At 39.1% G+C, this 23,590-nt stretch overlaps 1 protein-coding gene and 1 long non-coding RNA gene across 2 annotated transcripts in view; one reads left to right on the top strand and one right to left on the bottom strand.

Annotated features, from left to right (window-relative positions):
• Positions 1-23,590, top strand: part of LOC308339643 — a 57,899-nt gene that overhangs the window by 21,388 nt on the left and 12,921 nt on the right. The window contains exons 2-4 of the long non-coding RNA XR_013966549.1: positions 17,908-18,653; positions 19,280-19,822; positions 23,114-23,358. This is a non-coding gene — a long non-coding RNA (uncharacterized lncRNA). The remainder of the gene's footprint in view (positions 1-17,907; positions 18,654-19,279; positions 19,823-23,113; positions 23,359-23,590) is intronic.
• Positions 13,420-20,002, bottom strand: MSTN (myostatin). Its single transcript, XM_080798500.1, has 3 exons — positions 19,483-20,002; positions 17,279-17,652; positions 13,420-15,311 (listed from the first exon to the last, which is right to left on the bottom strand). Exons 1-3 carry the CDS (start codon positions 19,853-19,855, stop codon positions 14,931-14,933), a joined length of 1,128 nt encoding a protein of 375 aa, XP_080654626.1. The 5' UTR covers positions 19,856-20,002; the 3' UTR covers positions 13,420-14,930.

Genomic DNA, 23,590 nt, shown 5'->3' with positions numbered 1-23,590 from the left:
GCTGGAACAGTTTCCTAGAAGACCAAGGACACGGACAACTTTAGCAAGGTGCAAGCTTTATCCAATATGTGATGTAAGTGCACAGGAATTACTCTCGGCTATTAAACAAATTTTGGCAATTAAAAAAATTATATAACTATCTTTGAAATTTATAGCACAACACAGCAGTTAAGCTGTCAACCAAGAACGTATAAGGTCTCATTTTATTTTCAGAGGAAGCCAAATAGCTGCTTGAGGAGGACGTTATTGATGATTCCTTGAATTGGGAAAGTTCCAGTGAGACCTGAAATGACTCAACCCCCAGGGGGCAGGCGGCCTTGAAGTCTACCCACAGAGGAAGCAGACTTGATTTCTTTTGGATTTCTAAACCTTGACATGATTCTTTGCCATAGCTGCCCATACTGCAAGCTAGACACCGTCTCACAGTAATATTTATTTGCACCAAATGCTGTAGTCGTTCAGAACCTAAGGTGCCCAGGATTTTAGACACAGCTCACGTCCGCACCGTGAAGGGATTGTGAATCTTAGATTGGAGATCGCAGTTGGCCTGAGCTGAGGGCCAGAAGCTGTAGAAAGAAAAAAGAAATAAAAAGAAATGCCGTGCAAAGTTTGGAAGAGCGGGTTCCTTCGCTTGGACTCTGAATTTTCAAAGTATTGAGACTTTTCGGAAGGGAAGGCAGACACGGCTTAGGTCCTGAATACAGGGCATGTTTAGAGAGTGGGCTCCGAAGCCAGAGTGGAAGGGATGCCCGCCGCTGTTGGTGTGGGCGCGACGGACGGTTTTCAAGAACCCAGAAGCGAGAACCACGGTGGAGCGGAGCGGGCTCGGCTGACGCCAGGTTCTCCTGAGCTTGAGTCCAGCTCCAGAGTCCGGGGAGGCTCTCCTTCCGCTGGGGTCCCTGGTCTGACCCTGCGTCTAGCGAGGCCGAGGTATCCGAGTCGCCGACTGGGCTTGGAAGGATCTAACTTAATTTCTTTCAACCAATCTTATCTTGCTTCCTTCTAATGATGGAAAATGACTGAGTTTCCTCATCAAAGTTATCTGTTCTCCAGTTAAAAAAATGTTTGTTCTAGACAAGTGCTGTGTGATTCCACTTACAGGAGGTCTCTACAGTAATCGAACTCAGGAGGCGCCTGGGTGGCTCAGTCAGTTAGGCGTCCAACTCTTGGTCTCAGTCAGGTCTTGATCTCAGGGTCTTAAGTTTAGGCCCCATGCTGGTCTCCCTGCTGGGCATGGGGCCTACTTAAAAATTTTTAAAAAATAAAATAAAGTAGTCAAACTCAGAAACACAAAGTAGAATAGTGTTGGCCCGGAGCTGCCCTGGATGGTGGCGGGGGCGGGGGGAGTAGTCACATGTGTTTACAGTTTCAGTTTTATGCAATGAAGAAGTTGTAGAGAGCTGCTGTGCAATGTGAGTGTGGTTGACCTTACTAAAATGTACACTTAAAAATGGTAGATAGTAAAGTTTATATCATTTTTTTTCTTTTTTTCTTTTTTTTAATTTATTTACTTTTTTATTTTCAGCGTAACAGTATTCATTGTTTTTGCACCACACCCAGTGCTCCATGCAATCCGTGCCCTCCCTAATACCCACCACCTGGTTCCCCCAACCTCCCATCCCCCGCCCCTTCAAAACCCTCAGGTTGTTTTTCAGAGTCCATAGTCTCTCATGGTTCACCTCCCCTTCCAATTTCCCTCAACTCCCTTCTCCTCTCCATCTCCCCATGTCCTCCACGTTATTTGTTATGCTCCACAAATAAGTGAAGCCATATGATAATTGACTCTCTCTGCTTGACTTATTTCACTCAGCATCATCTCTTCCAGTCCCGTCCATGTTGCTACAAAAGTTGGGTATTCATCCTTTCTGATGGAGGCATCATACTCCATAGTGTATATGGACCACATCTTCCTTATCCATTCGTCCGTTGAAGGGCATCTTGGTTCTTTCCACAGTTTGGTGACCGTGGCCATTGCTGCTATGAATATTGGGGTACAGATGGCCCTTCTTTTCACTACATCTGTACCTTTAGGGTAAATACCCAGTAGTGCAATTGCAGGATCTATAAAGAACTCCTCAAACTCAACACACACAAAACAGATAATCATATCAAAAAATGGGCAGAAGATATGAACAGACACTTCTCCAATGAAGACATACAAATGGCTACCAGACAAATTAAAAATGTTCATCATCACTAGCCATCAGGGACATTCAAATTAAAACCACATTGAGATACCACCTTACACCAGTTAGAATGGCCAGAATTAGCAAGACAGGAAACAAGGTGTGTTGGAGAGGATGTGGAGAAAGGGGAACCCTCTTACACCGTTGGTGGGAATGCAAGTTGGTGCAGCCACTATGTCACTTTTTTTAACCACAATTTAAAAAATAAAAATGAATTAGACATCACCTAAAAGAATTTCGGTCTGGGGGGCTGTCTGTTACACTTTTTTCGCATTCCTCGCACCAGAATGTTTCTCTCCTACCCCTCTTGTGCTTTTCTAAATGAACCTGGAGCAGGAAAGCTCACCTAACTTCCTGGCGTTGCAGAAGGGCTTTCTGCTTGTTCCTCTCAGGCTTCTTGCTGGAACGTTTTGTTTGTCTTGTCTAAGGGCATCATCATTTCCTCTGATGCCTCAGCTTGAATTTAGCCGGGCTACCTGGTGACTGAGCATCCGCTGTCTGGTAGCCACTGAGACGTCGCTGATTTCACCTAATTTTTGGAGCACTGTGCTGACACGGGCTGCCAATGACCACACCGTTGCCTCCAGTTACGAGGTCCCCGTGCTTTGTCACCCGCACCCAGCAGCCCTTCAACATGCTGTTGCCCCTTGGAGACCTTGGTGGCTCTTAGACGCTTTCTCAGAAATTGGAGAGTTCAGGATCCCTTGCAAATGCCCTTAGTTGTAGCCACCTTCCCAGTCACTGCTACTCAGCCACTCTGGCATCACATTAGATAAGGACCATCTTGAAGCCGAGGACGTCTCTTAAAGGTTTCTCACTTGTCTTGCTACACAGGAATCAGGACACCAGCCCTATGATTCTTTGATTCTCCTAGATTTGTCTCTAATTTTCTCCTCTATGTACTTCTCTCAGCCAAATTTTGACCCCAAAAAGGGAGCAATGATACCTGGGTGTATCACTTTCTTACTTTCTTTCTGTCTCTGTCATCTGCCCAGGAAAAAAAAAAAAAAGAAAAAAAAGTATGAAATCCCGATTTCCTAGGTCGTGTTTTCTCTACTTTCCCAGGGGGCAATGAGCCTCATGGTTTACCCTCACTGACCAAAGTCTCCTGGGAGAGGATGGGGGAAGAATTACCAAGAAGGAAAAAAATCGTTGGAAATATTTTGACAATCCCTCCACTTTCACTGGCTTCTTTGTAGATTCCTCTCTCTTCATGCTTCCGCGTGTCCTGTTCACTCTGTTTCTTACATGCTTCTAATACACTCTTTACCACGATTTTGACTGCCCCAGTCGTGGATAAGAGGAAAGCTCCGAGTCAGACTACCTCGGCTCAAAACCTGGCTCTGCGAACTCACCCGCTCTGCGAACTGAATGACGCCCCTTCGCTCTCTGCGCTTCAGCTGCTTTACCCGTGAAATTTAGATTCAGAGTAGCCCCCGCTCTGTAGACGAGGTCGTCATAGACAGTATTTCGAACAGTGCCTTCAGCATAGTAATTGCTCAATTAATATCAGCTCTTAATATTCAGACCATCATTGCTTCTCGTGTAGGCTAGTAAAATAAACTTCAAATTGAATTTATTATCCCTATTTCTACCTCTGGACTTCTTCATTTATACTGTTATATAGAATTCAGGGAATGTGAGAATTGGGTGGGAAAAATTACATCTTTATTTTAGCTGCTGTTTAACTGAAATTTGGCATTTTTCCCCATTCTGCATGTAGGCTTGAAAACACAAAAGTATTCATAATATCTGTGACCATGTCACCAACAGAAATCACAAATATTTCATGTAAAAAAATTACAGTTTTTGCACATATCTCATTTATGCTCATCACTACTTTTAAACGGGTGGTTATTTAAATCACGACTAGATATTGGTATTTTACTAAGTTTTTATACTATCAGGTTTTATTATATCACATTTAAAATATGTTTATAATTTTAACCATTATTTTGAGAAGGGATATGCAGGCTTCATCAGATACCACAGGGACCTTGGCACAAAAAAAGGTTAAAATACCTTTTTTGAAGTGGGTTTTTAAAATTTACATCTAAGCTTTTTGCTTCCTGATTAAAGTGTTTCGCTAGGTCTTATCACAGACCATATCAAAGCACAAAGCGCTTAAGAAGATATACAAGGAATGGGCTGGCTCTCTGTCTACCCTCAGAGCCTCAGTGCTTGTCACTGCCTGAGGCCCCGTCCCTCCAGCCATTCTGGAATTTACCGCCCCCACCCACCGCACCTGGAAGGCATCGTGCTCTTTTATGACTGCATTTATGTGCCTTTGTGTGTGTGGGGGGAGGGGGGTGACTGTTTTGGAATGCCCTTCTTCCTTCTTCTTCCTCATTTGTTCCTTCTTACTCGTCCACCAACTTGTATTCATTATTAAAGACATTGCTAACATCTCCTCCTCCTGTGAGTCTTCAGTGAACTCCCAGTATGGCTGAGGTGACTTTCCTGTCCTGTCCCACGGCACCCAGTGTAAACCGTTTGTCACATTTTATTAAATTTGACTGTTTGCTTTTCTGCGTCACCAGACTGTGAGTTCCTTGAGTGAGAGACATTATTTATGCTTCTCTCGTCTCTCAGCTCCTGCAGTAGTATCTAGTACTCCATGAATGGGTAAAATCTGATAAGATATCACACAAATATGAACAGAATTGATGTTATCTTGGAGACAAAGTACCAGAGACATTCTGAATTATTTTCATTCCCTCCTTTTCTCATAATAGTTGGGGGGGAAACATTGCTCCTTTGGGAAGCTGAATGATATATTGGGCTGTGTAACTGAGGAGAAGCTTTGTGACTTTGGGGGAGAAAGAATGTGTAATTTTTTTTCGTCTGGAGGCCTGGGAGAAAGAGATCTTGGCTTGGCATCGGTGGAGGTAAGGGACACCACCCTGGAGGGACTTGGTTGTTGTGGGCTAACTATCCCACACCTAACGTGAAGTAGGAAGTACTATACAATAACAGAAGACTTAAAATTATTGATAGAATAAATGGGACGTGAGAAGGGCTGCAGCTGGTCATTTCCGGATTGGACAGAAACACTGTTACCAACTAGCGATGGTGACCTTCATCTGTACCGGTTGTGGTTAGATTTCAAGAGGTTTCCTGATTTGACCCTTAGGCATCCTGTGTTATTGCTCAGTTTTATGAAAAGAACTTTTTGGATCTAAGGATCCATGTGGTCGGGATAAGTGTCCATTACGCGTCAGTCCACATTTCCAGTCACTATCATGGGAAAGAAAGGTTGATAAACGGGGATAAATGGATGATCATCGGAAGAAAAATAAATTGGACACTATGACCGCGTGGACTTGGGGTGGATTAAAGATGTTCAAAGTCAGGACGCCTGGGAGTCTCAGTCGGCTGAGCCTCTGTCTTCGGCTCAGGTCATGATCCCGGGGTCCGGGGACTGGGTCCCACATCAGGCCCCCTGCTCGGCGGGAGTCTGCTCCTCCCTCTGCCTGCCGCCCCCCTGCTTGTGCTGGCGTCTCTCTGACAAATAAATAAATAAATAAATCGTCTTTAAAAAAATAAAGATTTTTAAAGTAAGTAAGCCATAAAATATTAGAAGAAAATATGATACATTTTGAAGTATAGAGGCACAGTAGAAAAGGTCTTCCTATGACACAAAGATGGAAGCCATGAAAAAAGACTAAAATATGTGACATCATATAAATATTTTAAATTCTGTGTTAAAACACACACACACACAAATCATCAAGTTAAAAGACAAGTGAAAATCTGAAATACGTGTAGCTAATTTCTTAATATGTAGATTTTTTTAAAAATACCAACCTAATAAAAAATGAGCAAAGGACAAAAGCAAACAGTTAACAGGGAAGGAAGTACAGATGATACTTAAACATGAAAAGATTAATATGCTCACTCAAAATAAGAAAAATGCAGTTAACATCATGATTAGATACCATTTTTCACCCACCAGACTAGAAACAGGAATGATGAAGGTGCGGGAAAACAGGGAATCTCATACGTTGTTAACAGAAATATGGATTGGTACAACCTCTATAGAGTACAAACGGGCAATACCTATTAAAATTAATGATAATCTTATCCTTTGACTCTGCAAAATGGTATTTTCATACACACACACACACACACAAGCACACACACAAACACACTGAGGAGCTGGGGCTCCCTTCCTTCAGTTCACCTGGACATTGTCATGCAAACTGCCGCTCCCTCCTTGCGGCGCTAAAGGGCGACAGCCTAAGGGCCCAGCAGACTCTGAGGATGACAGAGAGAAAAGGTAGAAGGAATCCAAGTCATCATGACATTGTTGAGCTGCTGATCTCACAGCACCTAGAGCTGCCTTCCACCTGCCCTTAGAGTTACCTGAGAGAGTACATTTTCTACTGCTTCAGCCATTTTTGAATTGGGGTTTCTGTTATTTGCACCTGAAAGCATTTTAAATAAATAAATGTGTGTGTACATACATATATCATGTGTACAGCTATACACATAGCCTTTACATTTGAGTACGCTATTACAGAATCTATCATAATCAATGTAGCCATATCCTGTTGTTGGAACATATGTTATTTCCAATTTTTTAAAATAATAAGATCGTGATTTTACATAAATGTTTATACCTTGATTTTCTATGGCTAAAATTTTAGAAATAAAATTAATGTATAGAAACTTTAAGGGTTTTTTTTAAAATATTGGAGGGTGACTGGTCAGGAAATGTGTGTAGTGTTCATTTCTGATCACCCTTACTAATAACACTAGATATTATTATAAAAATGTACTGCATTTGTAAATGAAAGGGTAGTAAGTAATTTTAATTTACATTTTAATTATTAGTGAGAATGAACACTGTGATTTATTAAAAGGTAACATTTTCCAGAGGATACTTTTCAGATCAGAATCAGAAAAAAGAAAAAAAAGATAGCAAGTGTTTAGCAAAATTTTAAATTCAAGAGTGTAGAGGTCAGGTATGAAGTGGAAAGCATAAGTACAAAGATTCAGTCAGCCAGAACCTATTACTTTATCTTCTCACTTAAAGATCTCATGAGCTGATGACAGGAGTGAATTTGATGAGAAGAGAGAGCTTTAGTCATTAGTCATTTTAGTCTAGTTCACTTCAGAACTAGTGATTAAAAAATTATACCACCATATTTACATTTGTATTTCTTCCATCATGTATACACTTGTCTTAGTCACTTATTAGTCATGAGCTTCTATGAACCCAAATTCTTTACTTTAAAAATGGACATAATAATGTCTATACAATACCCTTTCTTCTTGAAAATAAATGCTCCTGTTTCTTGCCCAAGATCCCATTTTTTGGCTGGTTTATTTCTTTCCATGCTGAATAGAATATATAACCAGGTAATATACCTGGTCAACAAATATATGTATTGTGTCAACAAAGTATAGGTTGTGTCAACAGATAAAGCCAAAATCAAGGCTCTAGCATACATTCTGCCCTGAAATGGCATGCTGTCTTTGGCCAGTACCAGGAATCTTTGGTCAAACATCTGGTCAACATAAGTCTCTATTGATAGTCTATCCACATTTATCAGCAAGCAAGAGAGGTCTGTCCACACTGCAGTCACAGGGCTATTTCTCCCAGGAGAGTCCCACTTTCAATATTTCAGTCATATTTTTGGAATGCGTCTTTTTTTTAAAAGATTTTATTCATTTATTTGACAGAGAGAGAGATCACAAGTAGGCAGAGAGGCAGGCAGAGAGAGAGGGAGAAGCAGGCTCCCTGCTGAGCAGAGAGCCCCATGTGGGGCTCGATCCCAGGACCCTGAGACCACGACCCCAGCCGAAGGCAGAGTCCAACCCACTGAGCCACCCAGGCGCCCCTGGAATGCATCCTGACCTCTGAGTAGATGGGACTCTAAATAGATTTTCACCAGTCCTACACAACATCCTCAGAATCCTGTCTGACTCTGGAGCTGTAAGTTTGCTCTAAGACACAGGTCATGGTAGATTCTAGTCTTTGAGAGTAGTCTTTGCTGGTGACCAAGGCACATCTACAAGTAGGGAGGACTACCCTCACCTACTCTTTTTTGCTATAATCTATCCCATGGTGCCTGGCCTGGTTCAGAGCCCAAGATGACCTGAGTTTCCTTAATAGAATTCTTCACTTAGGGTACAGGCAGCCACATAACTCATGCCATTACTTAAGTTGCTGAGAAGTATGAAGCTTTTCAGGAAGATATTCTTGGAGCTTGAAGCCAAGTAGTTGCCTCAATGACTGCCTGATTGTTTCCATTTAACAATTTGGATTTTCTCCCACAGTCACTTCAGTGTGTTCAGTAAATTGGTGTTTTATGCCTGATTTTTACTTTCAGAATTCTGTCTCAGTATTATGAGGATCTGATGTCATGATGTAGGCAAACGTCCTTGTATTGACATGTTTTGTTTTTGGCTGGTGGAGGATGCCAAAATTCTGAGTTCCATGGGAATAGAGCCAAGAGACGTTTGGCTTCTTAGTTGGAGTTAGTGTCCGTGGGAGCGGATCTGGGAAAGTCTTGTGGAGGATCCATGGCCAAAACCGCATAATCAAATTTTGTTCTGAATAGGGTCCTTCATAAGACGTTAGGAAAAAAAAAAAAAGCATAACACTTATTGGGAAAAGGTTTTCTTAATAGAATAATCTTGAATGGTTAATAAAATAAATTAAAGATGTTATTTAGTAGCTTAATCTATTAATAATTTTTGGTTTAAAGTTACCTTTATGATTAATTGAATCAAGTTTATCTGTTGTTCCTTCTCAGGAGAACTTTTCAATAGATCTCCTTAATATCAGAATCTAGGAAATATGTTTTATATTTCTATAATTTAAATCCAGTGAATAGGTTTTTTTTGCCTCGAATGCATATGTAGAACTAATAAAATAAAATTTGGTTGAAGTCAATTTTTTAAGAAAGTGCATATATGTGTGTATTTAATTAAAAATTACCTTTATTGGGGCGCCTGGGTGGCTCAGTGGGTTAAAGCCTCTGCCTTTGGCTCGGGTCATGATCCCATCGTCCTGGGATCGAGCCCCGCATCGGGCTCTCTGCTCAGCAGGGAGCCTGCTTCCTCCCTTCTCTCTCTGCCTGCCTCTATGCCTACTTGTGATCTGCCTGTCAAATAAATAAATAAAAATCTTAAAAAAAAATTACCTTTATTATGGAGCTGACATAATAGCATTACATTGTTAAAAACTTTTCTACCTTATAATAATCCAAATCTGGAATCAATGAAAACTAAACATGTACACCTTTGCTTCATTACCAAGCTATGTATTTCTGTATCAGGAATATTTAGTGTAATGTTAAACCATAGCTGAAGTGAAATATTTAACTTTTATAGCAGTTATTAAGGAGCTATTTGTCATTATTACATATACATTTTATGCCTGTCAGATAAAATAGGCAGCTTCATATATAAAATCTTATTCCAAGAGTATCCTATATTCTTGATAGAATATAATATTTATTGAGTTATTTTGATAGGTAATCTAGTAAAATATATGTAAGTGTTCCCTCCATTTAGTATTTTAAGTGGCAACAAAGATAATTTTGTTGTAAACCATGCATGCTATCTAATTAAAATGTATTCATTTTCCAAAGACATTCTCTGTAAAATTCCATCTGGACATGAATGAACTAAATTTAGTACCATTTTGCATTGCTTGAGATCTTACATAGGGATGACCAAAATGAGTGTAGTTTACTTTGATATGTTTCACAGTGTGTAAACTAGAACTGAATGATGATAGGAATGAAAATTTCAACACTATTCCTCACATGCCAGGCAAGTAATGATTGCATATCACATTTTAGACCATGGTTTAATTTCTTAAATATATTATAGGGCAGTATTCATGTGTCTTATTTTAAAAAGTGAGCATCTGATATTTAAATGAATTTTTATCATGCTACCTTTTTAATAAGTAATATTGGAATAAATGATCAAAAAAGTGTAACTGATCTGGATTTCTATTTCTTATATAATTAATATATAAATATAAATGCTATTTCCTTGGGCAGTTTAATTTGTTTAGCCTCAGTTCCTTTTTTGAAATGAATATGACCATAATAATACTGAATTTCAGAATTATGAAGATAAAATTACATTATTAATGTGAAAGCACTTTGAAAATTTAATTATTAATATATTATTACTTTTAACTTTTTGTTACTGTATGCAATAAACTAATGGTTTTAGGTGCATCTGACCATAGATTTCCCCTTAGGGTCTATCTGTCCAAGAAAATCTCCAAGGCGATAAAAGATTTGTTTAAATAGATATAGATCGTGATAATCTTATGAACATTTATTTAGTGTCTTCTGTTGGATTTTCCCAGCTAACAGACCATGACTCGGAGCTTTTTTGTTTTGTTTTTTTTTTTTAACTTTCCTGCATTTTGTCCTTTGAAATCATTCTTCTCAATCTTAGCCACCATGCACTCTTGTCTAGCATTTTAGAGCTTTTATCTCAGTTCCTGAACCAATTCTCTTTATAATTTTGGGCAACCTTCTCCCTAGACCTCAATTCAATTTTATGTAAATTAGATGATCTCTAAGACCTGTCCCAGGTCTCCTATCCTATGACGCTGACCCATTTCCATCTCCGTATGCACATTTTTCTTCTTTGGTTATCATCTTCTCTTCGTCCTCCTTCTTGTTAATACCAGCTTTACCCTCTTTCACTATAATGCAGCCACCCAACCTTTGGCAGAAACCAATGCAGAATCCAGTAAGGATACATTCCAAAATATAAATATTAATATATATATATATATTAATTAATTAATTAATATATATTAATATATATTAATATATATATTAATATAGTTTCATTCTTCCATTAGGCTTGGTGAAGAATTACAACCAGAGTAATGAATCATTGTGTCAAACTGCTCTTAGTTCACACCCAGGCTGCTCACTGAGATACCTCCCATTGTCACAGTTGCTCCAAGTTCTCATCTGTGAACTGGGAACAACAATGTCTTGCGTGCTGAGCATGTCACAAAAGTGTCTGGCACAATTCTGGTGCTCAATAAATATTATCATCTCATACCCTCCTAATTCAGACACCCACACATCAGTAACCTTGATGATAGCCTGGTTTCGTTTTTGACACATAAATATGATTTCATACTTTGAAGTCCTTTTTATTTAGTTGTCTAGTTTAATCTATCAATCACAGAGTTGTCAGTTGGTGTTTGGATGATCTTTAAGAACAGAATGTTTTGGTATATAGTAAGGGTTTTTAGCCATGTTAAGACATCGACGCTGATTTGAAATTTATTTTCCTTTAGCAACACCCAAATTGTTTAATGAATAAAGCTCATTAATTGGGAAGCAGTCATTATAAATATATTGTATTATTTCATGAAAAATACTTTTTGTCTTCAGAAGAAAAATACAAGAGTTTGTAAACCAGGTTCTATGAACGCATTCTAGGAAGGCCCTAAATTCCCTGAAACTATATGCAAAGCTGTGAGTTTTATTTCTTCTCCTGAGACTGTCTTTAGTTTTCAACAGGTTCCAAAAGGGTCATTGACATCCTGAAATATGTCTGTCATGGTTTAAAGTGAAATAAATTTGTTCTCATTTTGGGGATAGAATAATTTAGTTCTCATTTAATCACTCTCAATATCAAATTACTGCCCTTTTTTTTGTTTTAAAGAAAATAAGGTTCTATACAAAATTGCAAAAACCAAACTGAATACAAAAAGAGTAGAGTAGGGACGCCTGGGTGGCTCAGTTGGTTCAGGGCCTGCCTTTGGCTCAGGTCACGATTCCAGGGAGTTCGGCATTGGACTCCCCGCCCGGTGGGGAGCCTGCTTCTCCCTCTGCCTGCTGTTGCCCCTGCTTATGCGCCCTCTCTCTCTCTCTCTCTTCCCCCTACCCCAACAAGTAAGTAAATAAATAAAAATCTTTTAAAAAATGTGTAGAGTTTGGGAGGGTTTTTGTTTTTATATTTATATATGCATTTTTAACTAATATAGGTTTGTGGGAAGTATGAGACATATTTCAAAATAGTCAGAATATTAAAACTGATGCACCACATTGAACTTCACATGGTGTTTTCTGAAAAATCTCAGAAATTAGAGTATGATATAAGTGAATATTCTTCAGGTACTTAAATGAAAGTGATGAGTATACTTGCCATTTCTGGGACATAGGCAAAATAGAAAAGGACATGCCCGGGTCCTGTCACAAAAGACGTTGGCCCTGATGTTTTCTTTCATGATCATACTGGTTTCAAGAGGGCTACGACATGGTGAAATTGGTGATGGGATTCTGGGGCTGCATGGGAAGGATGAGTGTAAAGATTAGGGAGTTCTGTAATGGGGTCTAGAAAACGAAGGTGTTCCTTCCTCACACCGTAGAGGTCAAAGTCCCCAGTTATTTGTCCTCCAGAGCCTCAGGTATGTCAATGGGCCTACTGACCCAGACTTCTGGATCAGGTATATTCATGACCCTAGAAGTAGCTTCTAGTGTGTGTAATTCAAAGTGGCCTCACCTCATCCCCGTAGTTGGTCCTTCATTCACAGAGACAGCTCCAGACTCGTCGATATTAAATATCTCAGTATTAAAACTAGAAAAAGTACTACACTTAGTTTGTATGAGTGTAAATTTCTGTACTATCATTGATGGTTAAAAATTATATTTATATTAATTATAAATTACTTCTTTAGGAGCCATACACTAGGTAGAATTTTAACAACCTGTTCCATTAGATTTAGTGACTGCTTTATAGCTAAGTTACTAAACTGATAAGGCGTAGTGAAGAGAGTCTACTTCAGCGACATTAGATACAATGTTATACTTAAGGATTTCTAGATACTTTATAATTGTTTTTCAGTTTAATTTGAAGATTATTCCCTCAAAGCTCAGATAAATGTGCCAGTATCGTTAAGTGCTGAGAAAAAAATGCAGCGTCCCTGGGTCCCTGTGATTTCATTAGAACTTGGAACTCTAGGACTATCTACCTTTGCCAACCGCAATGCATTTGGAAATTGAACCTATGAAAACACATAAATAGTTTTCAGGTCAAGATAAAGAGAAATGAAACAAGTATACCTAGTCCTTGCTTTCATATATTTAAAGCAACTTAACCAGAACCAATTTAACAAGAATTTCACTCATGAGAACTCTAGTAGCAGACCTGAAATTCCCAAACCAAACTTTTATGTTCAAAGTGGAGTCAGAAATCCAGAATCAGTCATTATAACATAAAACTGTTGTGTCTTTCAAAAAAGGTGAAAACGCTTTAATATAATTTATATTGTTTCTACACATTAGGTGTAAGAAATAATTTCACTTAGTCATAAGTACAATGAATTTGATTAACAAAATCCTGATTTACAAAATAGAAGTAAATATATGCAGAAATATATTCATTATCAAATTATAAAATAAGATTAACCATTCTTGTTAAGATATCATCAGTTTATTATTTTGCATTTGAGATAATAGAGTTAAACCATTTTGGGATGTTTAATAATATAAGTATTGTAATAATGGAACGTTGAGATTTGAATACAATGACAGTAAACCATTGAAATTTCACATTCACATGATACAGCCATCATGAATCTGTAAGTGAATGTTAATAATGTAAAAAAATATAAAATGATTGTAATATAACCATCTAACCATTAGCATATGGAGTTTTAAGACCACTATTTAATCTGCTAATTTGCTCTGAAATATAAGCAGTTGCTTTTCTGTGATACATGACATATCTTTGTGCCTTAATACTTAATTTGAAATGTGTTTACCATAAAAATATACCAAAGTAAATAAAAAAGGAGACACTTATTTACAAAACAATTTTGTATACATATTACATAAATGCAATTGTTTCAAAGTCTTTTTATACAATATTGATAGAATTAGCCATTTCCATTATTTTATCATAAAAACTGCAGTGTTGCAAAGGCAGGCTGTAATTTTGAATTCCTGATTAAAAATGAATACTTTTTGGCTGCCTTGTAAGATAACACAGTTTCTTCAAGTATGCTACAGAATTGAATGCTGACCTCTAGAAAAATGATTCTTCTTTCACTAAAGAAAATCCATTCCCCATTTGGAGGTGTGTGAAAATGCACCTTAAGAAAGGAGAAACTTATTAGTTTACTGAATGTTTTTTATTTGATAAACCCGATAATATCAGCCATTCGGCGTATTGCATTAGCACCATTGGCATGGATTGTCAACGTACTGTACCGATCACAGTGGGGATGGGGACTGACAAATGGTGTACCATCCCGATTCTTGTGGAATCTCATCTTACCAAGTACGCTATCATACAACATAAATTCAAGTGTTAAAGGACGATTCAAATGATGGTCTACGACAATCCCGCATTTTACCAATACTATAGGATTTTCTGTAGGTATTAAATGATACTGTAAAGAAACAGGCTTTGAAGCATCCTCCTTTAATGCACCAGAACACAAGGAGACTTGCTTCATTTACCTGGATGTGCTGTAATGTATGCGAACATAAGCGTAATTAGATCTCCTCGTTCAAAAACCCTGGAAGTCATTAAGGCTTGCTATCGTGTGATTCCTTCGGATGGCTAACTGGCAACCACTGCATATATTCTCTCTTTTAGTCCGTATACTGAGCTTGCTCTTGAGTGACTGTAGCATAGTCTCGGCGCATAGCCCGTGTGCATCATTTCACAGTTTCGAAGTTGCTGAGGGGGAGGCCTTCCGTGGTTTAGGAGGTTACGGACCAAGGGTAAATCTCACGAGCACCCACAGCGATCTACCACCATGGCGGGAATCTTCCCGTATATTATTTGTTCTTTGCCATTAAAATAGAGCATATTAATGGGCGACATCTTCGTGGGGGTGCAGCAGGGGCCTGCCGAGCCTCTGGGGTTCGCCTGGTGTACAAGGTGAGTATGGGGATATTTCTGTAAAAACACAAATTCGCACTCCCCAGAGCAGTAATTGGCCTTGTATCTCTTGGGCGCAATGATCCAATCCCATCCAAAAGCTTCAAAGTCCACAGTCAGGGGGTAACGACAGCAGCGAGATTCTGTCGCGTGCTCGTCACAGTCAAGCCCAAAGTCTCTCCTGGACCTTTTCGGTGTGTCTGTCACCTTGACTTCCAAAAAGGGGTTCTGGGTGAGAAGGAAAAGAACGATCAGTCATAGTAAGAGGTCCCGAAAGTCGTGATCGGAGAAACAAAGCATTTGCTTATACGACATTTATTTTTCAAAGACAGAGCCTGAAGGCGTTTTAATTTACACCAGGCTCGATGCCTCCCTCATGGCTCCCAAGACTGTAACAGCGATTCTAACTCCCTGCGGTCAGATCTATGTCTTTGTAATTTCTGTTTTCCCCAGCTTCCTGGCACATGAGAGGTGTTCTGACAATATTTATGGGAATAAAGGGACAGAGGGAGGAAGAGCTTCCTTCTCTCTCTTCCTGATGAAACGCGTTGGCTAACGCCCTCGGAGGACTCCTGGAGGAGTAGCTGTGCTCCTCCGTCCTCTGGTCCCTAGATCTTGACTCGGGGGAACCCGGCTGTGAACACCTCCCAGCACTACCTGGGTTGTAGCAGGAAGAAGAAAGGTAGGGCAGTGCAAGGAGTGGTACGCCTATCGGGTTGGAAAGAAAAGCTCTTAAGAGAGCAAGGCACAGATTCAGAAAATGCAATATTATTTCACTTTATTCTTTCACTGAAAAATGTTTCTGTTCATAAATTTAAACAATAATTTGCCGGTTCCTCCCTTGTCCCCATCCTTTAATGCATTTCAGACTTTTCCTTTTATATAGAAAAATCTGAGGAATGTGTCATTAACAATTATATTTAATTTGTTTAATAATAATCTGTTTAATAATGCTTAAAGCTTCTGTCACATTACCAACTTTAATCATTAAAATGCTACCCGTAAAAGGAATACTTTCTTAAATAATTAAAAAGTTTTTATCCTGTATCAAAATCAAAATAGACCTGGTAATTATTGTTATTTAACATTATTTTAAAAATAGCATCATTTTGTGACTCAATCACATTCTATGTAGCATATTCAAAGACAAATTTTTTGGAAAATATAAACTTCTAAAGAATATGTTTTTACTCAAAGTAGACTGACTTACTAATAATGTACTCTTTACAACCAAAACATTTAAAAACTTAGAAAGATAGCATTTATTGTTTGCAAGTATAATCTTCTGTTCCACATTATGTCAATAGATGGAAATAAAAAGTTTGGTCACATTAAATAAGTTCGAGAAAGCACAGGTAAGCCAGAAGAGTGAGTAACTCTAGATTTATACTAGGGTTTAAAATAGTTTTTAGAAATTTTTATAATATGCAAAGTATTGTCATCTGCGTGGCCTGATATTATTAAAGTAGTTGGCATTACTTAAGTAAACTCTAGCATAAAAATGGTAAGGCAGCTTAGAAATAAGCTAGGTAATAAAGGTTAACTAGCTTGGAAATTTAAGTTTTATTAGCGGTAATTCACAAAGTTATCTACATATACATCAGTGCATGGACAGTCTGCAATATCATACACATATTTATCATGAAGGACCTTAAGTATATTATATTTGATAAGATGTAAGCCTAAACCTGTCATACTTAGTTAACTGCTATAAATAAAAGCATTTAATTTTCACCATAATTTTTCCAGTTTATTTATTCTGCTTATTTAAAGCAAAAAATTTCAACTCATTTGGCATTCTTCAGAGGAAAGAAAAGTTTTGATTTGTTGGATCTGTAGTAGAATCCACTATGAAGATTTCACATTTTTAGTCATGTAACCATGTAACATATCAATGAAAAGCAATTTATTTTTCAAGTCCAATTCAAAAGAACTCCCTCAGAAGTTACGGACCTTGGCATAACTGTTGTTTTTAATCGTCATGCAAAAAAAAAGTATCAAGAGGGTGTTTCATAGAATATGAAATTAGACACCCTACTTTTATTAGGTACAGGGCTACCGTTGGGGTAAGATAACCTTTGTCTCGATGATAAGAATAGGAAATGGGTGGTGATTTTTTCATTCTTATTCATGCACATGATTCGTAAAAATGTAACAGTGTTTGTTGTTAGATGTTATTTTCAGTTGTCACTTACCAGCCCGTCTTCTCCTGGTCCTGGGAAGGTTACAGCAAGATCATGACCATTCTCATCTAAAGCTTTGATTTCAATGCCTAAGTTGGATTCAGGCTGTTTGAGCCAATTTTGCAACACTGTCTTCACATCAATGCTCTGCCAAATACCAGTGCCTGGGTTCATGTCAAGTTTCAGAGATCGGATTCCAGTATACCTTGTACCGTCTTTCATGGGTTTGATGAGTCTCAGGATCTGCACAAACACTGTTGTAGGAGTGTTGACGGGTCTTAGATATATCCACAGTTGGGCCTTTACTACTTTATTATACTGTATTTTAGAGCTAAACTTAAAGAAGCAACACTTGGGTTTCCCTTCCACTTGCATGAGAAGATCAGCTATAAATGAATAAGAAAAGAAAAATAGTTATGGAAATTATTTCTCATAAAAAATGAGCAAGTCCCTTTATATAAATTGGTAAACATTTTTTCCCACTGGAAAGTAAGTGCATATTTTAAAGTGAAAAACCACGCAGAATTTCATTCATAAGTCAGAAAAATATCAAAGAAAATAATTACTTTTCAGCGGCTTTTCAGAATTTTTTACATACATATTTTTTTCGGCTATTTATGAGGAATCTACTCCCTCTCCAGAGAAGCGTGGACAAAGAGAATTCTATGAAAGAATGAAGACTGGATGAAATTTTAAAATGATGGTGATTAGAGAGAACAAGAGACACCGTGCAGGAACATCCACTTAGAATTCTTTGGGAATCTGAGTAGTTACACTCACGGAGCAGCTGCACCAATCAGTCTGGAAGAAGGAACCCCTCCCCCAGGCCTGAATCACCTGGGGACAAGACACACTGAGCAACTAGCCGAGCCTGGGCAATTAGTAGAAAATATAGCACATCTGCTGCATTTCGGCTCTGGAATAAGCCGAAAGGAACAAAACGGATCGGGTAATTCGCCCCAAACTGTGAATGTTACATTCAGGCTGTCTCAGAAGTTAGAAAATCCTGTCTTCGGAGCCAGGTTGTCATTGTGAGCAGAAGCTCTACCAGTTTCTGTCCTTCTGTTTTTCCAAGATTGTTTACAAATCAGGGCCATGTCCTCCAGGACTGTTCGATTGCAGGGTCTTGAAGGAAAATTACTTGCTGCCTTATAACGGGGCTACCTAGTAAGGAAAACGATATTTTGAAACTGTTTCCGGCCCAGTTTAAAGCGTAAAAAGCACTGTTTAGAGCAAGACCACAGGCACGTGGCGTGAACGCTTTCTCGTCCTGCCTTCTGGGTAGAGGTGCCTGTCCGCCTTTCCTCGAGCAGAGTTCAAAGCTCTGTGGCTGCCCAAGGAACGGGATGGAATACACTGGCTCTCAGAAGCGAGGTACATACCGCAGGTAAGACTTCCTCCCCCTCATGGAGACTGAAACAGCATTTTAGAGGCTTATGAAGCAGGGCGCCTGCCCGGAGTCACGCACACCAGGGCCTCCCAGTCCTAGTGCCGTAGTCAAGGTATAAGTGGGACTCCGTAAGCCACAACCTACTTAACTAAAATGTGTATTTCCCAGGCACGTTCCGACGCCTAGCTCATGATGATCATTATGCTGTGTTTACTTCATCACTGGTCTTCCTCATACGTTAAATTTGTAAAGCTTTTTTTTTTTTTTCTTTTTACTCCCCAGTGTCACAGCTTTCAATATTAAATATTTTAATTTGTGAAGAACATAACACCGTGAGAAATGGTTTTGAATCACAGAAGCTCTAGGCGTTTAGCAAATGCTCAAAGGAAGCCCTTGCTCTATTATTAGAGGGGGGGAAACCTCATTATTTCAAATGCATGTTTCAGGCGACTGAACGCAATTATGAAATTTCACGTAAGGTTTTAACACCGCTTGTAGTACCTCCCAAGCATTGCCTTGGTAGCCCTAAGCTGTGGAAAACGTAAGCACGTTATGCTTGTTATATTAAACTAGACACGAGTGCCGTGCAAGCGTTTAATTTTTATTTCCTCTTGGCTTTCTAGCTCTCCAGCGAAACAAATAATGCCCCAGACTCAGTCTCATTAGTGTATTTTGCATGAAATCTTGAACAAGATTTCTTTTTCTTCCTTCCTACTTACGTACAAGCCAACGGCTTGTGAAAAGAGCCTGAAAATAGATCTGTTTCTCATCAACGCTAGAACCGCAGTCAGCAGAACCGGCGCTGTGCACTACGAGGGCTACTCACGCTCGGTGGGCATGGTGATGATGGTTTCCGTCGTGGCGTGGTAATCATCGTCCTCCAAAGAGCCATCGCTGCTGTCATCTCTCTGCACATCGTACTGATCAATCAGTTCCCGGAGCGGAGGAGCTTTGGGCAAAAGTTGTCTTACAGCATCTTTGCTGATGTTAGGAGCTGTTTCCAGGCGAAGCTTGCTGAGGATTTGAATTTTTATGGCTTCTATTCTTGAAGATTTAGTGTTTTGTCTCCAAGTGCATGCATTACACAGCCGCTCTTTTTCCACGTTTTCTTTTTGCTCACTGTTCTCATTTAGATCCACTGGACCAGCGACAATCAGCATGAACAGGTAAATATAAACATAGATTTGCAGTTTCTGCATGATTTTTAAATCAGTATAATCTTTTTCCTTGTTCTTATTTCTTCCTTTTACTTTTGTTTTGCTTTTGAGTAATGCCAAGCAAAATTTTAATGCCTGTACAGTCTGAGGGACAACTTGCCACACCAGTGAATCTTTTATACTGTATTCCAAGTGGCTTTTTATATTCCAACTTTGATGAGACAAGTGTCGTCAGGATCTATGATTGGCTCTCGCTCCACAATGAATCTCGCTGTCAGAGGTTAAAACCCTGTCTGTCACAAGTCACCAAACAGTATTTTGTTACAGTCAAGGGTGAGCTGATTCATTCGACTACTTCATAAAAGAAAGAAATCTACAAATAAGGAAAGATATATGTGACATTTGAAGAATTAGAGTCTATGTTAACGATAACAGAAAGTACATTTAAATCTGATTAATCTTTATATGTGAAATTCAAGCTGTAATTTAAATAGGTAAATCTTAGTTTTACACTTCATACCTAAAAAGTTGAAATGTTGTTTCCTCAAGAGTTAAAATGATTATCTATTATTTATACAAGGATTTGAAGTAAAAAGAATTTTATTTATTGTATTAAATTATGTTTAGTGCTGTGTAATTAGGGAACTATGAATTTAAATATGGAAGACCTGAATTAAAAGAAAAGGTAAGATTGTGGTACAAGTAAAAGATTTTCAGCTGTAATTGGAGAAACTTGATTAAGTGCTTAGGTGTTTTAAAAATCAACTTATTATAATGTTATATTACACATGGAATTATTTTGAAATAATTTAGTGTTTTTTATTAATATAAAGATTGTGCTCACTTTTTGGCCAATTACTATTCAGCTATTTCCTATTCTAAAGTTGCAGATTAATATTAATTAGAAGATCTGTTTTTTCATTGTTTATTACCAAGAGGATAACGTCAACTAGTAGAAAATTCTCTGAACTTAGAAGATAATGAGGCTTATGACGGGCAATGCAGCACTTACCACAGTTTGCCTCAGATTTCCATTGATAAAAGTAAAAAGCATCGTATCTGTTCTCCGTAAGTTATGTCAGAATACTGTGGCACATGCAGCAAAAGAGCACCGTCGTCAGGGGGCGTCCATTGTTTTGTCCCCCAACGCTGTAATTGGTTTGCACCCCTTTGCCAGTATCTCATTTTGACCAGAGGGCAGACACCTGGCAGGGATTTGGGGTCCGGGAGCAGAGAATGGAGCTTTTTGTTCTCCAAATTTAAGTGGCCTGTGTAGGGATCAAACTCTCAACGTTAGCTTTGGGAGCCACGAGATCTAACCACATGAGCTGGGAAAGAGCTAAGCAAACAGAGCCAGTGAGAAACAAGCCGTTTTCTAAGCCACAGGAGAGTTCTTCTTCCTGCTCCTTTTTAGGAAGCGAAGGACTCCTGGGAGACTTAGTCCATCATTCTTCCTCCCCCACCCCAAGAGAATGCAGTGGCTCATATCAAATATTTATTTTTTAGGTCACTACCACTTTTGCACATTGTACACTAATTTACTGCCTCAGTGCACTAAAATGCAACTCAGTAGCCTGAAAAGTTAATGCATTTTCATCAAATTCTTAAGAGGTATCTACATCTCTTGAGAAAAAATGGCCTTACATAATGCATTAGATTTGCCCATCATTAAAGATTAAGGAAACCCAGACACAAACCAGATGCCCTGAAGGATTTCAGATACTTTTGCTTGTGGAACAATATCAGATCAGGCTTATAAAGTTTTATTTGGTAAATCTGTTTTTCTATGTATAAATCCTGGTAACGGCATAATCGTAGTAACATAATGCTCCTATACGCTTCTGAGTTAAGTTGAACTTTAAAAAAAAAAAAAAAAAAAAAAAAAAAAACTTGATTAGATTTGCCTAGCAGTTGGGAACTCGGGCTCTGGAATCACGGGGACCTGAGTTCAAGTCTCAGTTGCCACTTCTAACTACGTGATAATGGTTAAGGCCCTTAACTTCTCTAACCTATGAGTTTCCTCCTAGAACTTTGGGGGATGTAATTTAATAGTGCATGTAAATTGCTGAATACAGTGCCTGTCATGTAGTAAGTGATAAGTGCCCCTGGAGTGCCCAGTCTTTGTTTCCTGCAGAGAGGTTTGAGATCATGCTTGAATACATCCTCCCCATGAGCCACAACTTCTTTAGATTGTAGCTGCCAGTTATCAATTCTCAGAGACCAAAATTTCTTTTTCCTTTTTTTTTTTTTTAGATTTTATTTATTTATTTGACAGACAGAGATCACAAGCAGGCAGAGAGGCAGGCAGAGAGAGAGAGGAGGAAGCAGGCTCCCCGCCGAGCAGAGAGCCCGATGCGGGGCTCGATCCCAGGACCCTGGGATCATGACCTGAGCCGAAGGCAGAGGCCTTAACCCACTGAGCCACCCAGGCGCCCCCCAGCTCTTTATTTTTACTACCTAGAATAAAGCAAACAAAGGTTGCCTTTTCCACATACAGCCAATGCTCATCGCTCATGGATTCCATATTTACAAATTTGTCTACTTGCTAGAATTTATTTTTAACCCCCAAAATCAGTACACAGGATGATTTTGTGGTCACTCATTCACATGCACAGAATGGTAAAAAATTTGAATCTTCCAACACACAGGTTCCCAAGGAAGGCCAGACAGGACAATGCTCTGCCTTGTTTCAGCTTTCATGCTGTAAACAAGTGCCCTTTTCACAATCTACTTAGTACCGTGTTTTTCGCATTTTTGGTCGGTGGGCTTTTCTTGGGCAATTCTGTTTAACATGGTCCCCAGGGCATAGTGCTGAAGGGCTTTGCTCCTGAGTGCAAGAAGGCTGTGATGGAAAGTAGAATGGCGGTTGCCCAGAGCTTTGCGGAGGGGTTGGTGGGGGAACTACTATTCGATATTTATGGAGTTTCAATTTGGGAAGATAAAAAAGTTCTAGATATAGATGTTGATGATGGCTGCACAAACTGTAAATGTACTTAATGCCACTGAACTGTATATTAAAAATGGCTCAATGGTCAATTTTATGTTATATATGTTTTACCAGAGTTTTTTTTAAATAAAGTTGCAATGTCTTAGGAAAAAAGTTCCTTTAGAAAAATATATGTGTTAGATGAGCTCTACTCAGGCTTGAGTTAGGGTCTGTTGGCTCTGAGTTCAATGTTAATGAATCCACAATATATATTAGATAAGATGTTTTTAAACAGATAAACAAGGTTATGTATGGGTTGATAGATAAAAACGTGACCAGAGGCTCTCAGGAATGTAACCTTGTATTTCCTCTAGGAGCAACGGTTCAGCGCTGGTTGTGACTTTATAGAACATAACTACTGTGACTGAGAATCAACTGTATCTAACCAACCCCTCTAGAGATCCGTATTGAGCGAGTGAAGAGGCACCGAGGAAATTTCGAGAACATGTATTGCTTCTCCAGTGGCGACCTTCCCAAGGCCGCAGAGCGCGAAGGTTCCCCAGCTGGAGGAACCTTCACTGTGGTCCGACCGCTGATGGCCTGGCTTTGGCCACTTTCAGTAAGGACACGGACAGTGGGTAATGAGGCTGAGTGAGTAGAGCGCTCCTTTTGGCCGCCTGGGAGAACTTGGTCAGCCAGCTTGTTGGCTTTTCCCTACCTGGGCCATCTTTCTTTTTCTTTTTTTTTTTAATTTATTTATTTGACAGAGATCCCAAGTAGGCAGAGAGGCAGGCAGAGAGAGAGGGAGAAGCAGGCTCCCCGCCGAGCAGAGAGCCCGACGTGGGGATCCA

Source organism: Martes martes (assembly GCF_963455335.1).
Source record: "Martes martes genome assembly, chromosome: 3".
In the NCBI taxonomy this organism is placed as follows: Eukaryota; Metazoa; Chordata; class Mammalia; order Carnivora; family Mustelidae; genus Martes; species Martes martes.
Note: the sequence above shows the minus strand (reverse complement) of the source record. Positions and strands in the feature narration are given on the sequence as shown.

Bases quoted from the DNA above. Each gene is read 5' to 3' on its own strand.
- MSTN (XM_080798500.1), bottom strand. From the start codon at position 19,855: ATGCAGAAACTGCAAATCTATGTTTATATTTACCTGTTCATGCTGATT. The intron at 17,653-19,482 runs GTGAGTAGCCCT...ATTCATTTATAG, and splicing joins CATCACCATGCCCACCGAGC to CTGATCTTCTCATGCAAGTG. The intron at 15,312-17,278 runs GTAAGTGACAAC...CTTCTCACCCAG, and splicing joins GACCAGGAGAAGACGGGCTG to AACCCCTTTTTGGAAGTCAA.